Genomic DNA, 23486 nt, shown 5'->3' with positions numbered 1-23486 from the left:
TTCGTCAAATTGTGAATATAGAACCTCAATCTTCCTTGAGTTCTCCTGTACGTGATTATTAATTTTGTCAAGGTGCGTTTTCAAAACCGCAATCATGCTGTTCTGGAAGTTGGTTAAAATTTCTTCGATATGAGAGAAATTTTGTGTATTATTAGAGTGGGTATCATTCGAAATACTAGCAGTATTTAGTTTTGGTTTGCTGAAGCACGCAATCCTTGATTGTCTCGGTGTTTGGAGTGGCGGGAAGTTCTCTATGTCACTGTTAGCCGCGTTGGCGAATGATAGATTAGGGTTGATAGAACGATCTATTTTATTGATCTTGGCTTTCTTAATGGCTATGTTTATAGTCTTGGCATCATATTTTACTTTGTAAGCTAATGTGAGGTACGGGCATTTTGCATAGGATGCCGGGTGTTCATTGCTACCATAATTTGCAAACTTTAGTAATTTTTTATCTGTGGATACCGGACACACAGCTCCTTCCTTGATTGGCCCATGATTTCCGCTGCATTTCACGCATCTGAAATCGAGAGTGCAATTTTTGCTAGCGTGTCCAATTCTTTGACAGCGCCTACATTGAAATACCTCTTTTCTTTTAAGTCTCTCCCACTTGATAGGTTGACTGAGTAGGTATTTTAACCTGGTGAGGGCCACAGTTTTGTTCTCTGCGGATAATTGGACGAGGAAAAAGATTTTGGTAGGATCTTCTTTGTCATAAGCGATTTTGGTTACACTCATTATTTGGATGCCAGCTAAATTTCGATTGTTAATGTTGTTCTTGACGTCCTCTTCAGAGTAATCAGCTGAGACTCCTTTTAAAACTAGGGTTGTGGTTTTGTTCTCTCGAGGTGTGTATGTATAATATTTAAGGTTGTTTTGATCAAGAATTGTTTTAATTTTATTATATACTTCTATTGTAGGGGAAGATATATTTAAATATTCTTTATTTTTTCTGACCCAAAATTCGTCTTCACCGATACTCGCACTCGTGATGATGGCTGACATGGTTTTGATATTAACATTGTACACATGAATCGGTGGAGGACGAGATTTTGGTTTGAAGGCGTTAGGTCTTGGAAATGGTAACGTAGTTTGTGACTGTGAAGTTTGATGTTGAGTTTTGTTTTGGTGAATATTCGTATTTTTTGGATTACTAGAATTATTGTCTTGTTTACTATTATGTTTATTTATTTTGGAGCTATTACTGTCCCCAGTGTCGCCCTCTGTTGATTTCAAAGGCTCGAATCTGTTGGGATTACTGAAGTCTGCATTATCGATAGGTTTTATGGATCTTCTTGGCCTTTTTAATTTTGGATATATGAATCCGTCGTTAGTTACCTCTTGAGTATCGCTAGTTTCCATGAGAGAGTCGCCATCTATGGATGATTCTCTTGAACTCGAGCGGGATCTGCCAGCTTTAAGGTTAGGTGTAAATTTCTTTTTATCTTTATCAAATAAAAAATCGAAATTTGATGTGTTCGTTAATCTGTTTAGATTTTTCGCTTGTTTTTTAAGTTCTGGCAATGAAAGAATGTCAGATGGACGGCTTAACCGTGTATTTTTGTTTCTTTCCATTCCCCTAACGGGCGTGCCGTGGCACGCGGTCCTTAGATCAACACTAATTTCATTTACTGAATAAAAATCGTTAATGTTTATATTTGGCAATTATTATGATTATATCATAAATAGCACCACACAATCACTAAAATCAAACAATCAATTCAATTATTTTCGCTGGGAGCAGGACTTTAACACAGGAGATATAACACACGATGTTGCTGCGTTGAATGCTCAAAGCGAACTGTCGAATATTAGCGGCATGATGGCCGAGCGGACTAAGTCATTATCCCGTTAGTTCGGTCGCACATCATGCCGTGAGGCGAGGGTTCGAGCCCCGACGGTTGTTGGAATAGTTCCAACACCAACCGTCGGGGGTCGCTCCGGTAGCCGAACTGTACTGGCATGGGTTTTCTCTGTGGTTTCCCCATCGCCACTATTCCAACAACCGATCGAAAGGGGTGAGGAATAGGGTAAATGCAGTACAGAAAGCACAAGTTGGTCCACAGTCGCATGGAGAATAATGAAAGATATGTGCAGGAATTTGAAAGTGAGAGCAGAAGATATGTTGATAATAAAAAGTGGAGAATATATTGGAATATGTTGATAATAAAAAAGTGGAGAATATATTGGAATATGTTGATAATAGAGAGAGACTATATGTGGAGACGCTGAGACAATCAGCCTTGTAAAAGCCAGAAATGGTATACAAGTAAAAACTCAAATAATAAATATTGTCGAATATTATTGTTAAGAATATAATATAAAAAAGTTCAAGTATTGTCGCAATACTCTGTTTAATACTCTGTTTAGTGACTTATATTTTCCATACGATACTATTGCAAGTCCAGAGAGTATAGTAAAAAAAAGTTCCCGCGTAAGACTCAGTGCGTACTTCGCTTCTTTTTTCCTTGTTTATATACCGTGTTTATACCTTTAACCTAAACATCGTTTTTAAGAGCATTAAAAAAAAACATTTATATAGTTGTCATTATAATATTGTAAAATTTAAACACATTGTTAACCGAGGTTAACCTTTATTACAATAATTCCAACATCCTAACATAGTGTTTTAATCATTATTTTTTAATAAATAAAATTAAATAAATTAATAAAAAATAAAAATAAAAATAACATATTTGAGTCGCCAGGAACAACTTAGATATTGTTAATTTTATTTTTTAAAAATTTTAATAAGCAAACATTTGACAACTCTTATGAGTTTTTCATTAGTACAAAATTACTATAAAATAAAATAAACATTTGAAAAAGGTAAAAAATTTCGAGTAAGATTCTTAAAAAAATTTGGTTTAATGTAAGTAATTTTTTTAATTGGATCAAAACATTGTCAGACGTTTGTTAATTTTAGAAGGTTTTAAAAACTAATTATATTAATATTAATATACCTTGTCACATGTACCATGTCAATATTCTGTGACTGATATTATAATTATTTATTAATTTTTAAATTAATTGGTTGATTGTCATTTCTTTAATCTAAAGCAATACTTATTTGACTGTATTGTGGTTATGAGTTTTGCGATGGCGCTCAAAGTCGGTTTAAGTGTATGATTTACACGAGTTTCAGTATTAGCACTTGAAAATATTGTATATTCAAAATACTAAGTATTGCAATATCACTGAAATTTATAAGTGGGAGACTCCTACTGTTTTTTCAGTGTAGAAAAATTTTGGGAAATCCAGAAGTGTACGCCTCACAATCTCTCATTTTTCACAATTAAATTGATTAAAATAAAATATCAAAAGCAAAATAATAAAAAACAGAAAACTCTGCTATGGTTCAGTGGCACCATAACTCTAAGGTGAGGAAAAAAATACTATAATAAAATGTATAGATAGATGTACAAAAAAATCCAAAGTCATAAGTTAGTTTTTTATAAATAATAATTTAACGATAGTGAATTTAATGCTCATTTTAATTGAGAAAGTCCGTTGTGTGTTACTTTAGATAATAAAAAAAAAGAAATTATTTCAATACGATCATTTGTTCAACCAATTTCCCTGCCACATACACCCATCCATACACGGACGTCCAGAAAGGATGATGTTTAATGTTATTATTTACTATGTTAAACAAAAAAATTGTTATTGAAATATATTTTATGTGCCTGGCAAATTATTTGACTTGATATATAAGTGTATTCATATTAACCTGTAAGTGCGATAAAAATAACAAAAAATCAATTTCAGTATCTAGAAAACTGCTTTTTTTGAAATGTCGACAGTAAACGCTTCGCTTATGAGGGGTGCAATAAACAATCGATGAAAATAAAAAATTTTTAGTATCAAGAAAAGTTAATTTGATCTGAACTTTTTTCGGGTGCAAAAAATGTCATGCTTCCCCACGCACAACAATTTTACTTTCAAATGTTCCCATCAAAACTGGAATTTAAACTATTCCGGAATTCCTAGCAATTCTTATTTGACAGCTTTGCATAAGTATAAAATAACAATGAACACAAGTGACAAAGCGATCTAATTTCCATTTTGAATTCCTACATCAAAGACGGCTTATTCTGATATGCACAAGGTGTCATATCAAGATACAGTTTCATTTCATGTGCCAAAGGACTCTATTCGCTTACGTTTTCTGATGCATTTTGCCGTGTACTGTTCTTTTATATCGATATCGAACCTTCTATATTCTCTTTCTTTGCATCAACCGGAAATTCTATTGTTAATGTCTTGATTTCTCAAACAAAATTAAATTAATTACTGCTAGTAACCTGCATTCTTTATGTAACTGTCAAGAATTACAATTTATAAATAGAAAAATTTTGCTTAATAATTTTTCGATATTTTTAATCACAATAAGTAAATAATAGTTCGGAAGTAAATAATAATTACTAATTATTTCACGGATAAATGGTGACGGAAAAAATTTACAGAATCAAAAAACTATTTAAAACTCCTTTAAAATAGTAATAATGTAACTGAATTGACTTTTAGGGGAGGAGAGGGCAAAGTGGGCCTCTTCAGATTTTCATAACTTCAAAAAATATGAAGGCGAAGTGGGCCCCTCAAAATTTTCTATACATCATCAAATTCGGACGGCTAGTAAGCATTTCGAAATTTTTTATGTAATAAACAATAAAGTAGACTACAAAACTGTTTATTGAATATAATTTATTAAGTAAGTTAAAGATAATAAAATCACGGTATAAGTTATATTGCAGCAGACGATTGAAATGATTTGTTATATTATTAAAATACAATTGATTTATAGTTATTTGCAAATATCACACGTGTAGCTTCGCACAACTTTGTTGTGAACAACGGTACATTAATCATGAGCCCAATTTTTTCATTCGCCACATTGAATCCATTGGCTCCATTGAATTCATGCCTTTAAAAATTCTAAGTATAATTTGCCACAAAAAATATAAGCCATATCATCTACCGATTGTTTTGATTTCCTTTTTCCTTTCCCCTTCCCTTTGATTGTTGTCCTCTCGGTAGTTTTTTTTTTCAGACATTTTTTAGTTTCTTTTTTTTATTTATAAGAGTTTGCTGTATGGTAACCGGTTGAAATTGCAGTTTTATTTTATTTTGTTCTATGTTTACTAGTTTGATGTTGCGTAGAAGGAATTATACTTTACGGCGAAATTTTGAAACTATCGATCTTTCTTTTATTTTCTAGTTCTACATCTGTAGAAGAAGTATCACCATTAGTTAGAGCTTCGCGAAAAAATTGTCGCTTCTACTCATAAGCAGTAGTTTTTAAAGACTGAGCGGCAATCTTTTCATAATGACGCTTAGACTTCTTCATAATGAAGCTTAGACTTCAGAATCGCTTTGTCTCATATGATCCGTCAAGGCAGAAATTAAATTCATTTTACGACTGACACTGCAATTCGGGTCCATCAACATTATCATCATCACCATTAGCATCCTTAATCCTTGATAAAGAAATCTAATTTAAAATGATTTGAAATAATTTAAAAGAATCTGATTTAATACTATATAGATTAGAGTGTTCGTTGTTTACCAAGTTGATTTTTTTTTCGCTGTCGCCCCCTAGATTTTTAGTTCTTGACCTAAATAAAAATATCTTACACAAATAAGCTCTTAATTATCAAATTAAACTGTGCCTAAATCGAGTTACATTTTCTAATTAAATAACATGGGAATTTAGAACTTTTTAAAAATAACCAAATGGAAATAACGGACACCCTAAAATAGATATACAATTAACATGAAGGTAATCATTTCAAATCATCTTTCTGAATTAGGGATATCGTCATCATTTTCTAAATCGTCATTACTACTAATACTGAGATTGGTGCTATTATTACCATCTTTATCATCATCATCATCATCATCAATAGTAGTCGTAGTATTCATGGTGGTAGTGGTAGTAGAAACACTCGATGAATTTTTCAGGGCTCATAGCACCAGTTGCTACAAAATCATTATCACCATAGACTGATCTATTGAAAAGCCATATTCCAGTTTTTTTGAATCCATTCTTTATTGTTTCCGGATTGGCTGCAGATTTGAAAGATGCATTGTAGATTTGTGGGATATCATTAGCGGTTACAATACAACCTAGGTGCTCTCTGAGTCACTTCTTTACTTCTTCGGAGTAAGTCATCGAAGCTGGATGCATAACAATTACGTCAAGAGGCTGAAGTCGATGAGTACTGTATGGTGGTAAACATAAGATGATCACATGATTTTTCCTAGCATATTCTACAATTTAAAGGAAATTAATGAAATTATCATCATTTTCCTTAAAGGGCCTACTTTGCCTTCTACTTCCCTACACAGTAATAATATATTTCATAGTCAGAACACTAAGGTAGTAGTTATGTGACAAGGGGCAGTGTTTTTAGTACGAGCTGTAGGGTCACTTGTAGCTCTTGTCCGATAATGACTATCTTAAGTATTCTACTATGAATTATATTTGATTCAACAATTCCCTGTTTTGTGTGATTTATGATAGTCAGCGAAGCAAAGTCTTAGGTTGTTTATTGACACAGTGCTAACGCACAAAGTTCTAAAAACTGTAAACAAATTGAACTGAAGTAGCCATAACTGTATTAACTGTACCCATTAGCACGCATTTTGTCCATTACGTTACGCTGGTGGAAAACAACGGAATCTACTTTTACTTTCATCACCTTATAAGCGCTGGTCGATAAACAGTTATTTAGAGCTCGCATTACAGCCATCATAAAGTATAAGGCACGCGTTAAATAAAAAATTTTTCGTCATTTTGTAAAGTATTAAAAATTTTCTATAGATTATTTAACATTTTAGTGTGTTGATTCTACATAATCGCTTGTGTTTTCAAGACACTAAAATAATATTCAATATTCAAGTAATACTTTTTAAATGTTACTTTATTACAAAGCTGTCTTACTTTCAACACAGAGATGTGTTACTTTATCGTTACATCCGAGTTGTGATGAATTAATACTAAGTTTGTAAAAAAAATTATCAACACAAATTTTTGTATTCAATTTGATAAAACAGTTTTTATTTTACAAAAAAGAAAATAAAGAAACGTACAAAATTTATCTAGCGCGAAATTAAAATCTACTTACAACAACTTCGAAAAGTTATCATAAAAAATTAACTATCACTAAAAACCACTTGGAATATTAAGAAAGCATAAATTGGAGTCAAGATCGTTCCAATGATAATAAATTCGATTAAATAAAAAAATCAATTTTATTGTACGCCTCATAACGCGAGAAACTCATAAAGTAAACCATATTATTCTTTCTCAAAATCATTTTTGTTGCTATTTTGAAAAAAAAAAAAAAAACGTTTTAAAAAAAAAATTTACGTGGACGTCCTGATTTCTGTAGACTGATTTTGTATGTGCTAATGATAACTCCCAAAAAAATTTATTCATCGAGGTCGGGCTATTTTTATTAGTTCTAGATTAGTTACTGATGCCGTCTTTTGTATCCGTCACGTAGATTATGTAGTTTATTTTTAAATGAATTTTCACTTAAATTCACTATGATACACGTGCAAAAACATATGAGCTTTTCTTATTTGTCTCACGTAAAAACTATCGCGCCATTTAATTAAGTTAAAATGTGATCAAACAATCATATTACTAGATTTTCTTAGACTGCGTGCGCATACGACAAGAAAAATTAACGCCAAAAATAAAAAAAAAAAAAAAAAAATTCGAAAATCCTCTGTAAAAAATTAAAGAAATTATTTTTTCTTAAAAAATAAATGAGCGTTATGAGGCGTGCACTTTTGAATTTTCCAATCTTTTGTAGAAATAAGTTGGAGATCAAATTTTTCTCGTTCTTTTAATTATATAAATTATCATTGTGTGTGTTATTGAATTGAATTTTCAATGTTAGGATCAGTGAAATTAATTATAAAGTTGTAGAACTAATTTAGCATAGAGATGAGCAAAAAAAATTGAAGTATGTAGATGCGGACGTACAAAATTGATTTATTGAAATTCTTGATTGGTTTCGGGAAATATTCATTAACTCACCTGGGTGTAACAGTAGCCAACTAGTTACTGACTAGCTTATAGTTAGAGACCAGAACTGTGGGTACAAGGGTGAAAGGTATTAATTTGCAGAATTCGGTTCTAACCTAAACATGACCACTGCGTTGGTCCAGGTAACATACCGTCCGAAACCACCGCTCGCAAGTTCGATTCAGCTGCGCACCTAAATTAGGAGTGTGCCGAAATTAGGACATCCATACTCACACAATTAAAGGTAAAACGTAATGTGATATATAATATGGTGATGTTATATGTTCGACAAAAATAAACGAAGGAATCTATTTCAAGAGTTAAGAATCTAATAATTTGGGCTTAAATTTTTCACGGTAGGCTTTTAAATAGCCGATAACAGAGGGTATATCGATTAATAATATCGCGCTTTGTATAAATGGAGCAAATAGTATCGTTGTAATGAATCTTTTTACAAGAGCTATCTGCACGAAATTGCCCTACTGTTCGGTAACTTTCCACGTCCCTGGAGCACAATTTAAAAAGCGGTTTTTATTAAAGCGGAAGCAATATCAAAGCATTCTTTTGAGCCCGATTGGAAGCCGGGGCATAAGAAGTCAAGTGTTGGAAATTTTTGAAATAAATGCTGGCGCTCATAAAGCTGATTGCTATAAGCTTTGAGTCAAAGAGCGCAAATTGCTGGAATTTAAATTTATTTTTGAATTTATTTTTTATTCCTCGGCTAAAGTCGACTGAAGAAAGTTGTCGTTAAATTGGACAAAACTTTTTTTGACGTTGAAAGTAAAATTATCCATAAAGATATACAGATTAAAGAATTCGTTGATATTTAATCAACTTTATCAAGTGTCAATGAATTATTTTTTAGCATTAGATGATTCGCTTAATAATGCATTAATAAAATTTTTTATTTTGCAATTAGTTACATTTTAACAAATAACCCTTAGGAAATTTAAAAATATTCTAAATTTTATGTATTTTAAATAGAAAAATTATAAAATAAAAAAATATATATATCGAATTAAAAATAAGGACTGAAATTTTTAAGGAAATTTTTTTAGCATAAAGAAGAATAATTTGCTGTATAATTGAAGAAAAAATAGCCATTCAAAATGAATCACTTTAATAAGACTTTAACTTAAATATATAATAATTGCATTAGATCAGTAACTTTTCTTATAGAAAAATTTTATTAAGTGTTGAAAAACATTTATTGATTTTTAATAAATGGAGAAATTATTTCAAATGAATAAATTTATCAACAGTTATAGTAAATTCTTTTATCAATGCATTGAAAGTAAAATTAATTGTATAAGTAAAATGAGAAACAAAAAAATTTAATAACAGCCGTGTGGTTGGAGTAAAGAAAGTATTTTATCTGAAAAGTTATATGTCTAGCAAGAATGCGAAATGGGAAATGTTGGAGCAGAAGACGTCCGGTTGTAAATGCCGGGTACTGTTTGTACCTTACAATGCTGTATTATTTGAAGCTACTACTGAGTTCCAAGTTTGGCTAACGAGTCTGATTCTACTACAAGACTTGTTCATCTTTCATCTATAACCATTATTCCTTTGGTTATATAAGACAGCTTCATGCTCAGACGGATTTCCGCCGGTTTACGAGTTCTGCCAAACCAGAAACTACAAGGTTTGACATAAGACAACGATATAAAACAGCAACCAATCACATGACTTTTTTTACTCCCTCAAACAAGTCTCATCTCTCCTTACCTTTTTTTTTTTTAACATTTACTTGACATTCAATTTTTGAGTATACTTTACTTCCGCGGCATATAGGTTTTTATTCTTTATTGAAATAGATGTCGATTGCATCTAAAGTACTTCTCGTAACTTCACTTATCAGTACTCGCATCGCATGACAGCTTCCGACATTTCTATCTTCCAAATTTAATATATTTTTTAGTATTACGTAATTTACTTTTTTAAATATTGAATTTTTCTATCACTATTGCGCGGTATGTCATTGTCACTATAATATGTCTAGTCCGATAAATTTTATTTCACATCTCTGATAATATTCCGAGAGATATCGGAATTTGAGATAAAATTTATTACCGAAATTATTTATTTAAAAGAGTGAGTTCAATACCGAGCTTTAATAAATCGAAACGTATCGCGTGAGGTAAATTTTTTTCTTCACGCGTGAGTTATTTTTGTTCAGTAAAGTAGACGTTTTAAAAGAATAAGATAAATGGGAACAAGCATCCAGAATACTGGACTGACTGTGAGAAGAAATGTATTTCAAGCCACCTGGCGAGCGTGACTGAAACTAATGATTATTCAGTATTGAATTTTTAGTTAGTTGAAAAATCACAAATTTATGTATTAATAATAACGATCATGCATGAATTCAAATGATGAAAAATTATTCGCAACATCCGCATATTCGTACATTCAAATATATTCATCATTAATATTAATTTAAGGTACATTTATTTGTTTTAAATATATTATCTATGCATGGTCAATTATTAAATTAATGTATAATGTATATATTTATGATTGGCGGGTAAATAATTATATTGCAATGACTATAGGGCCAGGACTTTCACAGTTGTTTAAATGAGCATTCATATGTTTAACCTCAAATTTGAATAAAGAATAAACACCAACTTCCTGGCCATAGTAATGACGACTCCAATGCGACTGTATGGTATAAAATTTACATTTATAACTTCTACACGGAAATAACAAAATGACACTGCATATCCTCGCATGTTATACTCAGTGATATCTATGGTCAAAAAAAATTTCAGATAATATCAAATATACTCCAGATTATACAAAATAATTTTTGTATTATACTCAGTGTAATCTCCGATTTGACCAAGTAATTTTTCTGGTTATGCCGCGTAAGATTACACTGGATATAATTCGAAAAAATATACCTTATAATTTGAATTAAACTTGTTAAAAATTTTGATTATACCCACGATAACTCCACCGTGTTTTTTTCCAGCGCCTGCGCGTAAAGCGCTGTTTACAATTAGTGAGTTATAGTCAATCAGTATATTGAGCATTAATAAAGATCGCTTGAAAATAAAAAGATGCTAAATTATACCACGCAGTATAAAACGTATGAAAGAGTTTGTATAACTATTAAAACTACTTAGACACATATTCATGTGTCTAAGAACACAATAAATAGTATTTTGAATATACTGCTATTACTTGAAAGAATTATACACTCTGTTAGCATAAGACTACCATGTCACCTTGTGGTGATTTTTAACAGTAGTCAAAAGTGCAATAGCTCAATTTCAATCGCAGCAATATTTACGCGTTAAAAAATTTCTATTTTAAAAATCAACAGCATTGCCGATCGAAGAGTGGAACTTTGATTGTAACTTCCAGCTGAAATATCTTAATGATTACCAAACAAAACAATGTTGATCTAGGATTTTCGAAAGGGTTTTCCAGGCTGACCATATGAAAGGATTGAAAAAAAAAAATGGTTTAAAAAATAGGATTTTGCAAAAGTTATCGTGTTTGCAAGACTATTAACCCGCAAGAAGCCCAACTTTATGTCATTAAAAATAAGTATTTTGTACACACACAGAAACGATTTTATTGAAGTAACAAAAGACGGGATAACTGAAAAATATGTTGTGGTAACAAGTGAGTGTTGTTATAGCAACAAATCCATTAGTTGCATTAATAAAATGTTCCAAGTTGCATTAACAAAATGATTTTGTTGCAATAACAAAACTAATTTGTTGCTTTTTAAATGTTTTCTTACAAAATTTACTGTAACAAATTTATTTGTGATTCCAAAAATTCTCATTGTTATGCTTACAAATTCTTTTTATTACTTCAACAAATTGTCTTTATTACTCCAACAAAATCTCTTTGTTATTTTAATGGAATAATTTGGCTGTTTATGCTGTTTATAATTCTGCTGCATATCAATAACTTGTTATTTTAACATATGATTTGTTATCCCTATGTTAACAAATTCATTCGTTCCCTCAACAAATCTTCGGTTATCTTAACAAAATTTTTTTCTGCGTGTAGGAAAAATTTTAATTATTCGATTCAGTTTTACCTTTTACATAAATATAACAAAATTTTAAACCAAGAATTACATTTCCACTTGAGAAACAAAATTTATGTTCAATATTAAATTAAAATAGCAAGTTCTCGAGCCCCCAGTCACACGAAACATAATATTTACCCGCGTTCAAGATTGACTATTGAGTTTAATTAAAGTCTGTGACCTAGAAACAGTGGGCTGTATTAACTTATGAAGGGTGTAGTGGTGAGTGACATACTACCAACGACAATATTCCTGCATATATATCTTGTATCTTATAACTGTAACTTATAACTAAAGAGTTACACGCTTCGGAAAAAAAAAACACGAGTAGTGCTTAATGTATGCACCAGCACGTACTTGGATCAAAAAACTAGAAAAATAATTGTGAGTGTGCTACGAAATTTTAACTAACCAATGAAATTTATAAAAAAAATTTTTTTTCAAGAACGAAAATTGTTTAAAAGTTATTTAATAATTTTAGCTGTACCTAAAGTTTAATGAAACAAATTACCATAACTTTCATTACTACACCAAAATAACATTTCGTAAATGGCATAATTAATATTCATGAATTAAAACCACAGTTTTACGGCATGTATAATATAAAATAATATATAAATGCTTTTAAGGGGGGGGAAGGTGGCGAATGTTAAAAAAAAAGTAAGAAATATAGGAAAAAGTGCAGCGTTTTCATTACAGCACCTTTTTTGTCAGCCGAATTTTTTTGCATCAGACATATATAATGTATGTATGTATGTCGTATGGATTGTAGACAGCAATACTTAAATATATGTAAAACATTCATCTTGAAAAATTGGAAAGAATTTCCACGAATATTCCATCTCTGAATACTCTCAAGTGTAAACCCAATAATCTAAGAGGAAGAGGAAAAATTTTTCACTGATGCTTCCATACAACAAAATAACTAAATAATGTAGAATAACGTATAAAATATAATATTTAATGTACTCAAAAAATTCATTCAGTGTTATTATATGCTATGTACGTTAGAAGTTGGATGTTGGTATTATGCGCATGTGAATATGCTGTAGGTAGATTACTCATGGTATTCTCTACACTTTTCAGGATAGTCAGAGCATCAACAAGAGCTTCGGCTTTAGCTTAAACCATATTATATTCTAGCATATGTCACATATATTAGGGTGGGTCAAAAAAATCGAATAATTTATTTTTGACTTTATACTCTGAAAAATAGGTTCGTAGACACCTAAAAAGAATTCTCTCCAAGTATAAGCTCTTAATTATAACGGGAAGGTCCTCCGCTTTGCGGGTTTCTATTTTTTTCGAATAATCAGATAAAAAAATTTATATCTCGCTTCCAACTGCTTGGAAAAATATTCCGTGGCATAGATTTTGTGAGAAATTGAATGCTTTACAAAAAAGGTCTCTTATGACTTTTTCAAAAACTCAACCGATTAAAAGATATTCATAGTTGAAGTTTGGCTATTTTAAGGAAAATATTCGTTTTTATTATGAATTTTATAAGTCGATGAAAAAAATTATTTCGGATTGCGGAACTCATGATTTTGTAGGAAATTTACTGCTCTACAAAAATGGTCTCTTATGATTTTTTGATTAAGTGAAGCCGTTACGAGATATTCATCGTCAAACATTAACGAATATCAATATTTCCAGTTTTTGATCAATAATTCGATAAATTTTAATTTAAACTATGAGTTTCAGGAAAATTTACATAAATTTGAGTTTCGATCGATAAAGAAATGTTATAATAAGTTAGATAAAGAATTATTGGAATTATCATTGATTTTCCTTGGAGAAATGCCTCAAGAAAAGATTTCTTTCAAACGTCCTGGTGCTGTTCATCATGCTAGATGGATGGCTAAGGCCATTTATAGTTTGAAAATGTATCTATTCAGAGATGAATTCAAACTCTCTCAGAAAGAATTGCATGGTCTTCGTCATTTCTGTATTTTTATAGTCACATTGTATTTAAAAGCTTGGTTTTCATCAACTTCTGCAACAACTGCTGCTTATCATGACTTGCAGTTTATGAAAAATTTATTGGAGTACAAACATATCAATCCTTTGATTTCTTCAGCTACGTGTGAAAAAATGATTTCGCACTTATGGTATTTGAGCGATGAACTTGCCATTTTATCACTGTTTGACGATGGCGTTCCATTAGAAGTAAAAAAGTATTGTTGAAGCTGTTAATACTCGTGAAGGTACAGATTCTAAAGCTAAAAGATTTGTAATTGCTAAAAAGATTTGAATTCATTGGCGCAGAGAACTCTGAGTGACTTTGTGTCTAAAAAGTCATTAAATCTTTTCAAAATCTTCGATCTACCGTATGACTTTCTTGATATCGATGTTGAATTATGGCCTACTAATGAGAGTTATCTCGAAAATAAAGAATACTTTCAACAACTAAAAGTTGTCAATGATTCAGCAGAGCGAGCTGTTGCATTAGTCAGTGAATATAATCAATGCTTGACAAAAATGAAGAACAATTCCAGTACTTATTGCAAGTTGTCAAAGAACATCAAAAACATTCCCAAATTGTAATAAAAGAAATTATTTATAGTAATAGCGTACTGTTATGTTAAAAATATAGACAATTATATTGCAATTGATAATTCAATAAAAAATTTATCTATAAAAAAGTTAAATACTGGTTGTTTCTCACTTGATTCAATACTTTTCATATTAAAATTGACAAAGAAATATGTCATTCACTTCAAATTAAACTAATCATTGGCTATATGTCGAAAAAAATGCTCTAATTTCTTGTTTTAATGCAATCAAACAAGCTCAAGACTGAAAACAATATTAAAAAAATTGTTTATAACATTTCTTTATCGATCGAAACTCAAATTTATGTAAATTTTCCTGAAACTCATAGTTTAAATTAAAATTTATCGAATTATTGATCAAAAACTGGAAATATTGATATTCGTTAATGTTTGACGATGAATATCTCGTAACGGCTTCACTTAATCAAAAAATCATAAGAGACCATTTTTGTAGAGCAGTAAATTTCCTACAAAATCATGAGTTCCGCAATCCGAAATAATTTTTTTCATCGACTTATAAAATTCATAATAAAAACGAATATTTTCCTTAAAATAGCCAAACTTCAACTATGAATATCTTTTAATCGGTTGAGTTTTTGAAAAAGTCATAAGAGACCTTTTTTGTAAAGCATTCAATTTCTCACAAAATCTATGCCACGGAATATTTTTCCAAGCAGTTGGAAGCGAGATATAAATTTTTTTATCTGATTATTCGAAAAAAATAGAAACCCGCAAAGCGGAGGACCTTCCCGTTATAATTAAGAGCTTATACTTGGAGAGAATTCTATTTAGGTGTCTACGAACCTATTTTTCAGAGTATAAAGTCAAAAATAAATTATTCGATTTTTTTGACCCACCCTAATACATTGTATACGTATACATAAAAAATATCTTACAAGTGCATATCGAGGCTCGTTTTGGTAAATTGTTCCGACTCTCGTCCAGTTAAAGTGGTTCAATAATGCCACTCTCGGTGCATTGAAAGCGTTTTCAGATGGCACTATTCTGAAGAAATTCGGAAAGTTGTCACTCGTGAACATTGGATGGGTGTCAGCATAACTTAACTGTAACAAACAATCAATAACATTCTTTTAGAAGTGGTATATTTTATACTGAAAAAAATTTGCGGAGTAGACGATTTTTAGTTTATTTAATCCTTCCAAAGTGAAATTCACTCCAAGAAGGATTTTACTTATATAATTAACTAGCTGTTACTCGCCCGCTTCGCTGAGTGCTTTAGAGATCTGCATTTTTAGATCTAGACTTGAAATTTAATTAGAGTATTGTTTTGACTTGCACAGATTTCAAATTCCATCAGATTGGCATGTACCTTTTATCCATGTGATTGTTTGAGCTCATAACCTAATATTCATTGTAACTTTTAATGGACAATTATTATAACATTCCCGTAGCTTTCTGACAAAAATGAATAATAATTGATGTGAAAAACAAAAATATGAAATGAACATTGAAAGTTTCAGTTAAAGAAATTACTGGTCTTATAAAGAAAGGAATTTGTCTAGCTCCAAGTGCGACGAACTTTTTATAGAAAATTAATTTTTCATGTTTTCTACGAATTCTATTTAAAGATGAGTCGAATTTATTTTCCACATATCAAGTGTTTGGACAAAGTATTGAGTAGAAAGATACTTTTTTTTCAGTATTATTAAAAATTATCATATGTCGTATTTGTTTGAAAAAATAAATTAATTCATGATATTTTCATGTGCTCTCTTGTTTGATTTTGGTCTAGAAACAATCGAAAACAATTTTATTGTACTATAAAAAATGGTCTCGAATTGCTATAATTTGGAAATAGTAGGGCTAAAACAGTTGAAACTCTTACATAAAATGAGTACAAATAATAAAGTTAAATTAAATGAAAAATGTTAAAAATTTTCATTTATCCTAAAACAGATCAAATTTTTTGACCCGAGATTGTTTGAAATTGAAAAAGAATCTGTAGAAATTGATAGATCAAGGTCAAAGAGGTACTCCAGCACAGTAATTCAAAATTTAAACTCAGTATATAAATGCCATTGGTTATTTTTTTTTTGTATTTTTTAATCCGAATCCTTTTGATGAGATGCATTTTTTTGATGCACTTCTCACGCCCTGTTGTCAGAATTCTCACTGCAAAGCTCATGCAAAATTTTACGGCCGTCTTTGTAAGCTCAAGTGGGTATTTTCGTGTAATATTTATCAAAGAATACAAGAAAGACAGATTGTACTATTGATTCAATCAAATAAGCTTCCTTTATAAAATTAGAAATTGAAAAAAAAATATTTAACAAAAACGTATTGTTTTCATCCAGAAGATTGAAAAGTATGATTTGTGGTAGAAATAATTAAAAGTGACGACATTCGAAAGATCAACGAAACCGTCAATCTGGTAATAAACTATCCAGACGATTCATGAATAAATAAAATTTTGAAGTTTCCTTTTTTATATTCGAGTTAAAGAAGTTGTAAAAATTAAGAACAGTTTAGAAAAAAACATTTTGATTCACGGAATTAATTAAATACTTCTGAGTGACTTGAATTGAAAAAGTACAAAATACCTCGAAAAAAATTTTCATATTTATTATGCCATTCTAACAGAAATTATTTTCTGACATAACTTGAAACATACTCTTTTTGAAAAAAATTACATCAGGACAAGTTACAGTATCTGGTTATGGAAAATCTGCTTAAGCCGATAAAGATCAATCGATGATGAAGGACCGGAGAAAAAAGTCCATTTTTTTCGACTTTAGTATTTAGACATATTTAAAATAAGCATTCGAGAACTCTAACAAAGAAGAAAGTAAATTTTAATGAATTTATGAACTGTGCTCACATTAAATTTAAAACTGAGAATCAAACTGGACTAATTAAAAAATCAAATACAAGCCTTGAAAACAGGATAATTTTTTACAAAATTGTAAAATTAATTTTTACTACATGTCGGGCAAAGAAAAATTATTTAGCTGTATTTCAAGATGATATTTAACTACTTGATCTACCACTTTAGAAGTGAAAATTTAAGGTTACAATTCGCTATATATTGGTCGCGCAGAACTAATCCAAGGCATTTATTATAATTACACGGAAGTTCCATTATTTTTTATATTTTATTTTCTCATTTATTTAATACAATAATTGAAAAAGTTGAAAGATTTTAAACTTTTTGTATTCAAACTTTAAAATAACAAAATCGATTAAAGATAATTAAATATTTAAATCCAATATTTAAAACAAAATTTTTTGCCCTCCGGGCGAAAAGTGGCAACTTTCGTCCCGCTGTGCTAAACAAAGTTGCGCTAAACATGTTTGTCAATCTCGGCTTCACCTCGGCCAACAATTACATTGTGATCTGAGACTTTTCTTATTTTCCTTCCCAAGGGGTGTAATATACCAATACATAAGATAAAAACGTGTACAAGTAATAATAAAAATGATAATAACATTATCGGTAATGGATCGTAACGGTCAGAAAATAGACGTTGATATTAATAGAATAATTCATAATTACAGGAATATATTTGATAAAATAATAATATACAGGTTAAAGTAAACTGAATTGACGGTTTTGGATGGGTAACATACTAGATACTATTCATATTCTATCTATATGTAAATGTGGTGTCAGTTTGCAGCAAAGCTCGGGAAAAGCGGTTGCAACGTAAGTGGGAGGAGGAGAAGTGAGGGTAGAGGGTCGGATGAGTGAGATAGTATTATTATATGTGTTATGTGTCCATGTACGTGAGTAAGAACAACTAACTGTCCACAATGCATCATATCAAAATTAAACTATAGTTCCTACTGTTACTGTTCCTCCTCTTTCTGTCCCTATCCGGTCTGCACAGAAGCAAGCATAAATAAGAGAAAGAGATATTAACCGGATCGTATTTTGCTAGCACACGCGTTTAGCAGTTTACCGGAATAACTCTATAATGTTTAATGTTCATTCACTACGCTTGCAAGTTTATTGTTGGCATCACTGTTATCATTGTTATTATCGTCATTGGATTTACGATTAAGCTACCTGAGTTAGACGCCAATGTTTGGAGGCTTTCGCAATTGGATCCGTGACTTGGGTACAAACATCTCCAAACAGCATCACTTTATGAGGTCCGCTGTGCATCATGTCGAAAAATGCCTTCACTCCGACGGCGGCGTTACACTGAAATCAAAATTTCACACATATTTATTAATAGATTCAAACATGTTTCACTTAATTATTCTGTATTCAATTTTCGCAGAATTTGATATTATAAGTTAATTAACCATGCGAACGTAAATATATTTAACAACAAAGAGCTATGTATGATATGCGGCATCGGATTTCTATTTTGATTAGGTTTTGGTAATTGTTGTGAATTCAAATTTAATTAACTTTGTTTATAATTTGTAACCGGGGGGTTTAGCCCAGGTCCAGTTAGCTACCCCTTTTCTCTTTAGAAAGGGCGCCACTGGGATTTTAGACACGGTGTCCAGGAAACCGGGGAAGCATGAGAGGGAAAAGACAGGGTCGTGAGAAGTCCGAGAAAGGCTGTAAATAAAACTGAGAAAAAATTATTTATAACAATTAAAGTGATTTATTCAATCAATCTACAAACTTAACAATTTCCTTATAACTAACTTAATTGTGAGAACCTCGCACCTACGTTGGCCCTTGCTAATTTATTCAAACCTCGTCACTCCGACGGAATACCTTAAAATCTAAATTTTCCCTCGTCAACCTGACGGAATACCGATTAAAACCTATTCCCGACTGCGCCCCCGACTCGGGCGTCTACGCAGTGGTTTTCTAACTTAATCCGTTGTACCCCCGACTCGGGCGTCTATACAACGTTTCTAAATACTCACTAAATTCCATACAGAAATCGTCCACCGGACGCTAACTTAATACCCACTTTATCCGAATTACTAATTATCTAAATTCCTGAAATTTTACGCTTAACATTTCTTTAATACAAAATACCAAATTCACTAATTTAATTCACTAGTAGTTCTCGCTGCGCCCTTTGGGCGCCCGAATACATCATAAAAATTATTATACTAAACATTTAAAAAAGATAAGGATAACTTGTAGTAAAAAATTCGCTTTTATTTACTCACTGATTGTTTCCTTTATTCATAATATTCCTTAATTCTAATTACAAACTTTGTACTTTTATAAAATTCTTAATTAAATTCTTAATCATATATTTGTTAATTCTTAATTTTCATAAGAATTGATTAATCAAATAACATAATAAATTTTTTTTATGTATAATATTAAATATTATATCTCTTAACTTAATTTACGTTGTAACATCATTTAAAGTATTTAAATTTAAAAGTGTCTATTCGCACATAAAAAAGTCCTGATAAATCCACGCCGCGTGAATGCAAGGGCGTTTACATTCACGTAGCGTGGATTCAATGCCCTTACATTGACGGGGTGTGAATTTGTCAGGAATTTTTTAAGTGTAGATAGACATGTCCAAAACTTTTAATGTTTTTATTGGAAAAATATGAGAACTTTAGTATTAATTATGACTTTAATTTTTATATTAAAAATAAATAATATATTATCATGCTCGTTATAAGTGAATTATTTTAAATATTATTATTATTATAAATAATATCACAAATGATATATTACTACTTAAATACGAATCACTTACAAAATGTGATATATATTTATGGCACTTGATACTGAATTTAACTTATAAGATAAATGATGATTATTGTTTTGCTTAAAATTATTATGATAGTTTTTAAAAAATTTTTTTCACATTAACGAAAGTTAATCCTTTAACGTATGAAGCAGTTATTCATTGAGTTCAAGCTTTAATTTAATTTTATTTCTTTTCACACTTATTAAAAAAATATACGAAATTATGAGTTATCAGGAGATTATCAAATTACAGAAGTTAATATAAATGAATCTTGATTCGAAGCGTTATTTACTTATTGTTTTTAATGATATATGACTAACAAACAATTAAAAAACTCAATGAATAACAACTACATAAACTTATTTCGAATCAGTAGATACTTTAAGCTTTATGTATCAATGGTTTTGTTACCTTGATCATTTTAACAAATGACATTTTTGTGTCATCAATAATCTTGACATTCTCAGGATTTCTTACCAAAATATGCATTGGATTTGCAAAAGCTTGAAGGCAACCACTGACTTCAACATGGGAACATTTGGGGATTTCTAAAACTTTGGTAACCCCAGGTACCTTAAGGGGCACACCTGGTGTGAAATTTCGAAAAAGTCGATTTTTTTTTTTTTTCATATTTCGGTAGATTACACCTTTAAAAATAACATATTAAAATTTCAAATCGATATCTCAAATAGTTTTTGAGTTATAACATTTTAAAGAGCAGCCGCTCGGCAGCTAGAGTGTCATTAGCTGCGAAACGTACCTGAAGTATTGTTCAGAGTCTACTGTCTCTTCCAGCCCCTATAACACGATTCCAGTTTCTATTGTTGGCTCTCAGGTATACAAAAATATATCATTATAATAATTTCTAGAAATTTCTAGAAATTTTTCGTTTACTGCCACGTAAATTATTTTCGGAGCCAGACACATTTAGTCTCATTGTGATCGTTGTATCGAGCGCATCATAATTTTACACGTGCTATTTTCTTGAAAATGAGTGATCAATCTTCATATTCAAATAAAAAAGGAACTCACAATGTTCCTAAGCATCGATCAATTGCGAAAAAACGCAAGTTTACCGGAAATAGATTTACATTTGAGCAATCTACTGCGAATACCAGTACGTCCGCAGAAAAGTTATTACAAAATAATGACAATAATGTTGTGATTGACCCATCTCATGGATATTGTATTTTGCAATTTTTATCAGTTTTTAGTGCAATTAGTAATTTAGTGGTGTGTAAAACCTGTCAAAAAAAAGTTACTTTCAATCAAGCAAGTTCAAGAGGTCTAGGGTTCAAAATTGCTATTATTTGTGAATGTGGCAATTCGTATATTAATTCTGGACCAATGATTAATAACGCATTTGAAATAAATAAACGTATTGTTGCTGTGATGCGTCTATTGGGCATCGGAATAAATGGGATAAATTTTTTCTGTGGATTAATGGATTTAGCATGCAAATTTTACGACCAAACTTTTGCGGGATGTTTTACGAATTTACAGATTGCAGCCGAAACTGTTTGTAAGCTCAGTATGCAGCAAGCTATAAATGAAGAAAAAGAGCTTACATTAAAGAAAGAAAATTCGGAGACAAATTTGACTGTTAGCGGCGATGGTACCTGGAAAAAACGTGGCCATACTTCCCGTTTTGGAGTAGTTACGCTGGCAGGAAAATACAGCAAGAAAATTCTTGATTCATGCGTAAAATCTACATATTGTCAGAGTTGTGTTTTTGGAAGAAAAAAAAAAGATAGCGAACCTGAAGATTATGAGGAATGGCTATCATTACACGATGAAGAATGTGATGCCAATCATAAAGGATCTGCCTCAAAAATGGAAGTGGATAGTGTAAAAGACATGTTTGGTCGTTCCATTAGTAAATATGGTGTAAAATATACCCGCTATATTGGTGATGGTGATAGCGCTACCCACAAAGGACTTATAGATTTGAATCCTTATGATATTCCTGTTGCTAAATTGGAATGCTATCTACATGTGAAAAAAGAATGGGAACACGTTGCCGAAGTGTAAAGAACATTAATAAGAAATTAGGAGGAAAAAGTAAAACATCACAAAAGTTAACTGTAAATTTTATAAATAAACTCCAAAAATATTATGGTTTAGCAATTATGAGGAATCAAGATAATGTAGATGAAATGTATAAAGCAATCTGGGCAACATTTTATCATTTCTGTTCAACTGACAAAAACCCAAATCATAAAAATTGTCCAGAAGGCGCTGAAAGTTGGTGCGCTTATCGCCGCGCGGAAGCTGAAGGAATCACTAGTACATTTAAACACGATTACCTCCCACTGGATCCAGAAGTACAAGAAGCTATAAAACCTATTTATGAAGACTTATCTCGATATGAATTGCTTGATAGATGTAAAGGTAACAATACTCAAAACAACAATGAAAGCTACAACGGTTTACTTTGGCACTTTTCACCCAAGCATCTTCATAATGGCTTCAAAACTATTGAATTGTCAAATAATTTTGCAACTGCAATATTTAATGACGGTTATTCGTCAATTTTGAAGATATTCAATGTAATGGGAGTGATAGTTGGACCTGCAGCAAGAGATTTTGCGGCTCTTAAGGACGACACGAGAATACGAATCGCTGATTATCGCCAAAGGGCTTCTTCAAAAGAAGGTCGATCATCTCGAAGAAAAGCTTCTTCAGCTGAACAAGCCCTTTTCGAAGAAGAGGAAGGTGTATTATATGGCCCTGGAATAGCAGATTAACTGTAAATATGATTTTAAACCACTTATAACAGTGGAAACGATCATTTTATCTTTAAACGCGTTTTTCTCGAAACAGCATTTTCCGAATTTGCTGCAGTGATTACTCAAAAACAAATGATCCGATCACTATCGAATTTTTTTTACATTTTCTATATATAGTTCTCCGTACAATGACCTATCGATTTTTTGATCTGATCAAAAATCGAATTTTGGCAGGCCACAAACGACCAAAATTTTAGGTAAAATTCGACTATTTTTTTTAAAACGCCGCCATATTGTCAATTTTTGATTTTTTTTTTATCGTAGGTCATTGTACAGACAATATTATCTAGTTTAACGAGATATTTTTTTTTTAGATTTCATCCACGGAGAAGGCCGGAATCACTGCAGTAGTGAAGGACCTTTTTTTTTTCGCGCCGTTAGAGATCGACGATAACTTAAAAA

At 31.0% G+C, this 23486-nt stretch overlaps 2 protein-coding genes across 2 annotated transcripts in view; one reads left to right on the top strand and one right to left on the bottom strand.

Moving 5' to 3' along the window:
- Window positions 1-23486, bottom strand: part of Gaba-b-r2 (gamma-aminobutyric acid type B receptor subunit 2) — a 265450-nt gene that overhangs the window by 44188 nt on the left and 197776 nt on the right. The window contains exons 4-5 of the mRNA XM_074244232.1: window positions 18675-18812; window positions 15544-15711 (exon numbers count right to left, since the gene is read on the bottom strand). Of these exons, the coding sequence (XP_074100333.1) occupies window positions 15544-15711; window positions 18675-18812 (306 nt within the window). The remainder of the gene's footprint in view (window positions 1-15543; window positions 15712-18674; window positions 18813-23486) is intronic.
- On the top strand, window positions 20696-23472 carry LOC141528193 (uncharacterized). The gene is made up of 2 exons (XM_074244117.1): window positions 20696-23044; window positions 23399-23472. Exon 1 carries the CDS (start codon window positions 22278-22280, stop codon window positions 23040-23042), a length of 765 nt encoding a protein of 254 aa, XP_074100218.1. The 5' UTR covers window positions 20696-22277; the 3' UTR covers window positions 23043-23044; window positions 23399-23472.

This window comes from Cotesia typhae, unplaced genomic scaffold (genome assembly GCF_013202065.1).
Source record: "Cotesia typhae breed Kobodo isofemale line unplaced genomic scaffold, CoteBio_Ctyphae contig_43, whole genome shotgun sequence".
Lineage (NCBI taxonomy): Eukaryota > Metazoa > Arthropoda > Insecta > Hymenoptera > Braconidae > Cotesia > Cotesia typhae.
Note: the sequence above shows the minus strand (reverse complement) of the source record. Positions and strands in the feature narration are given on the sequence as shown.

What these genes read in the sequence shown, in the direction of transcription:
- LOC141528193 (XM_074244117.1), top strand. Translation starts at nt 22,278, where the DNA reads ATGCTATCTACATGTGAAAAAAGAATGGGAACACGTTGCCGAAGTGTA.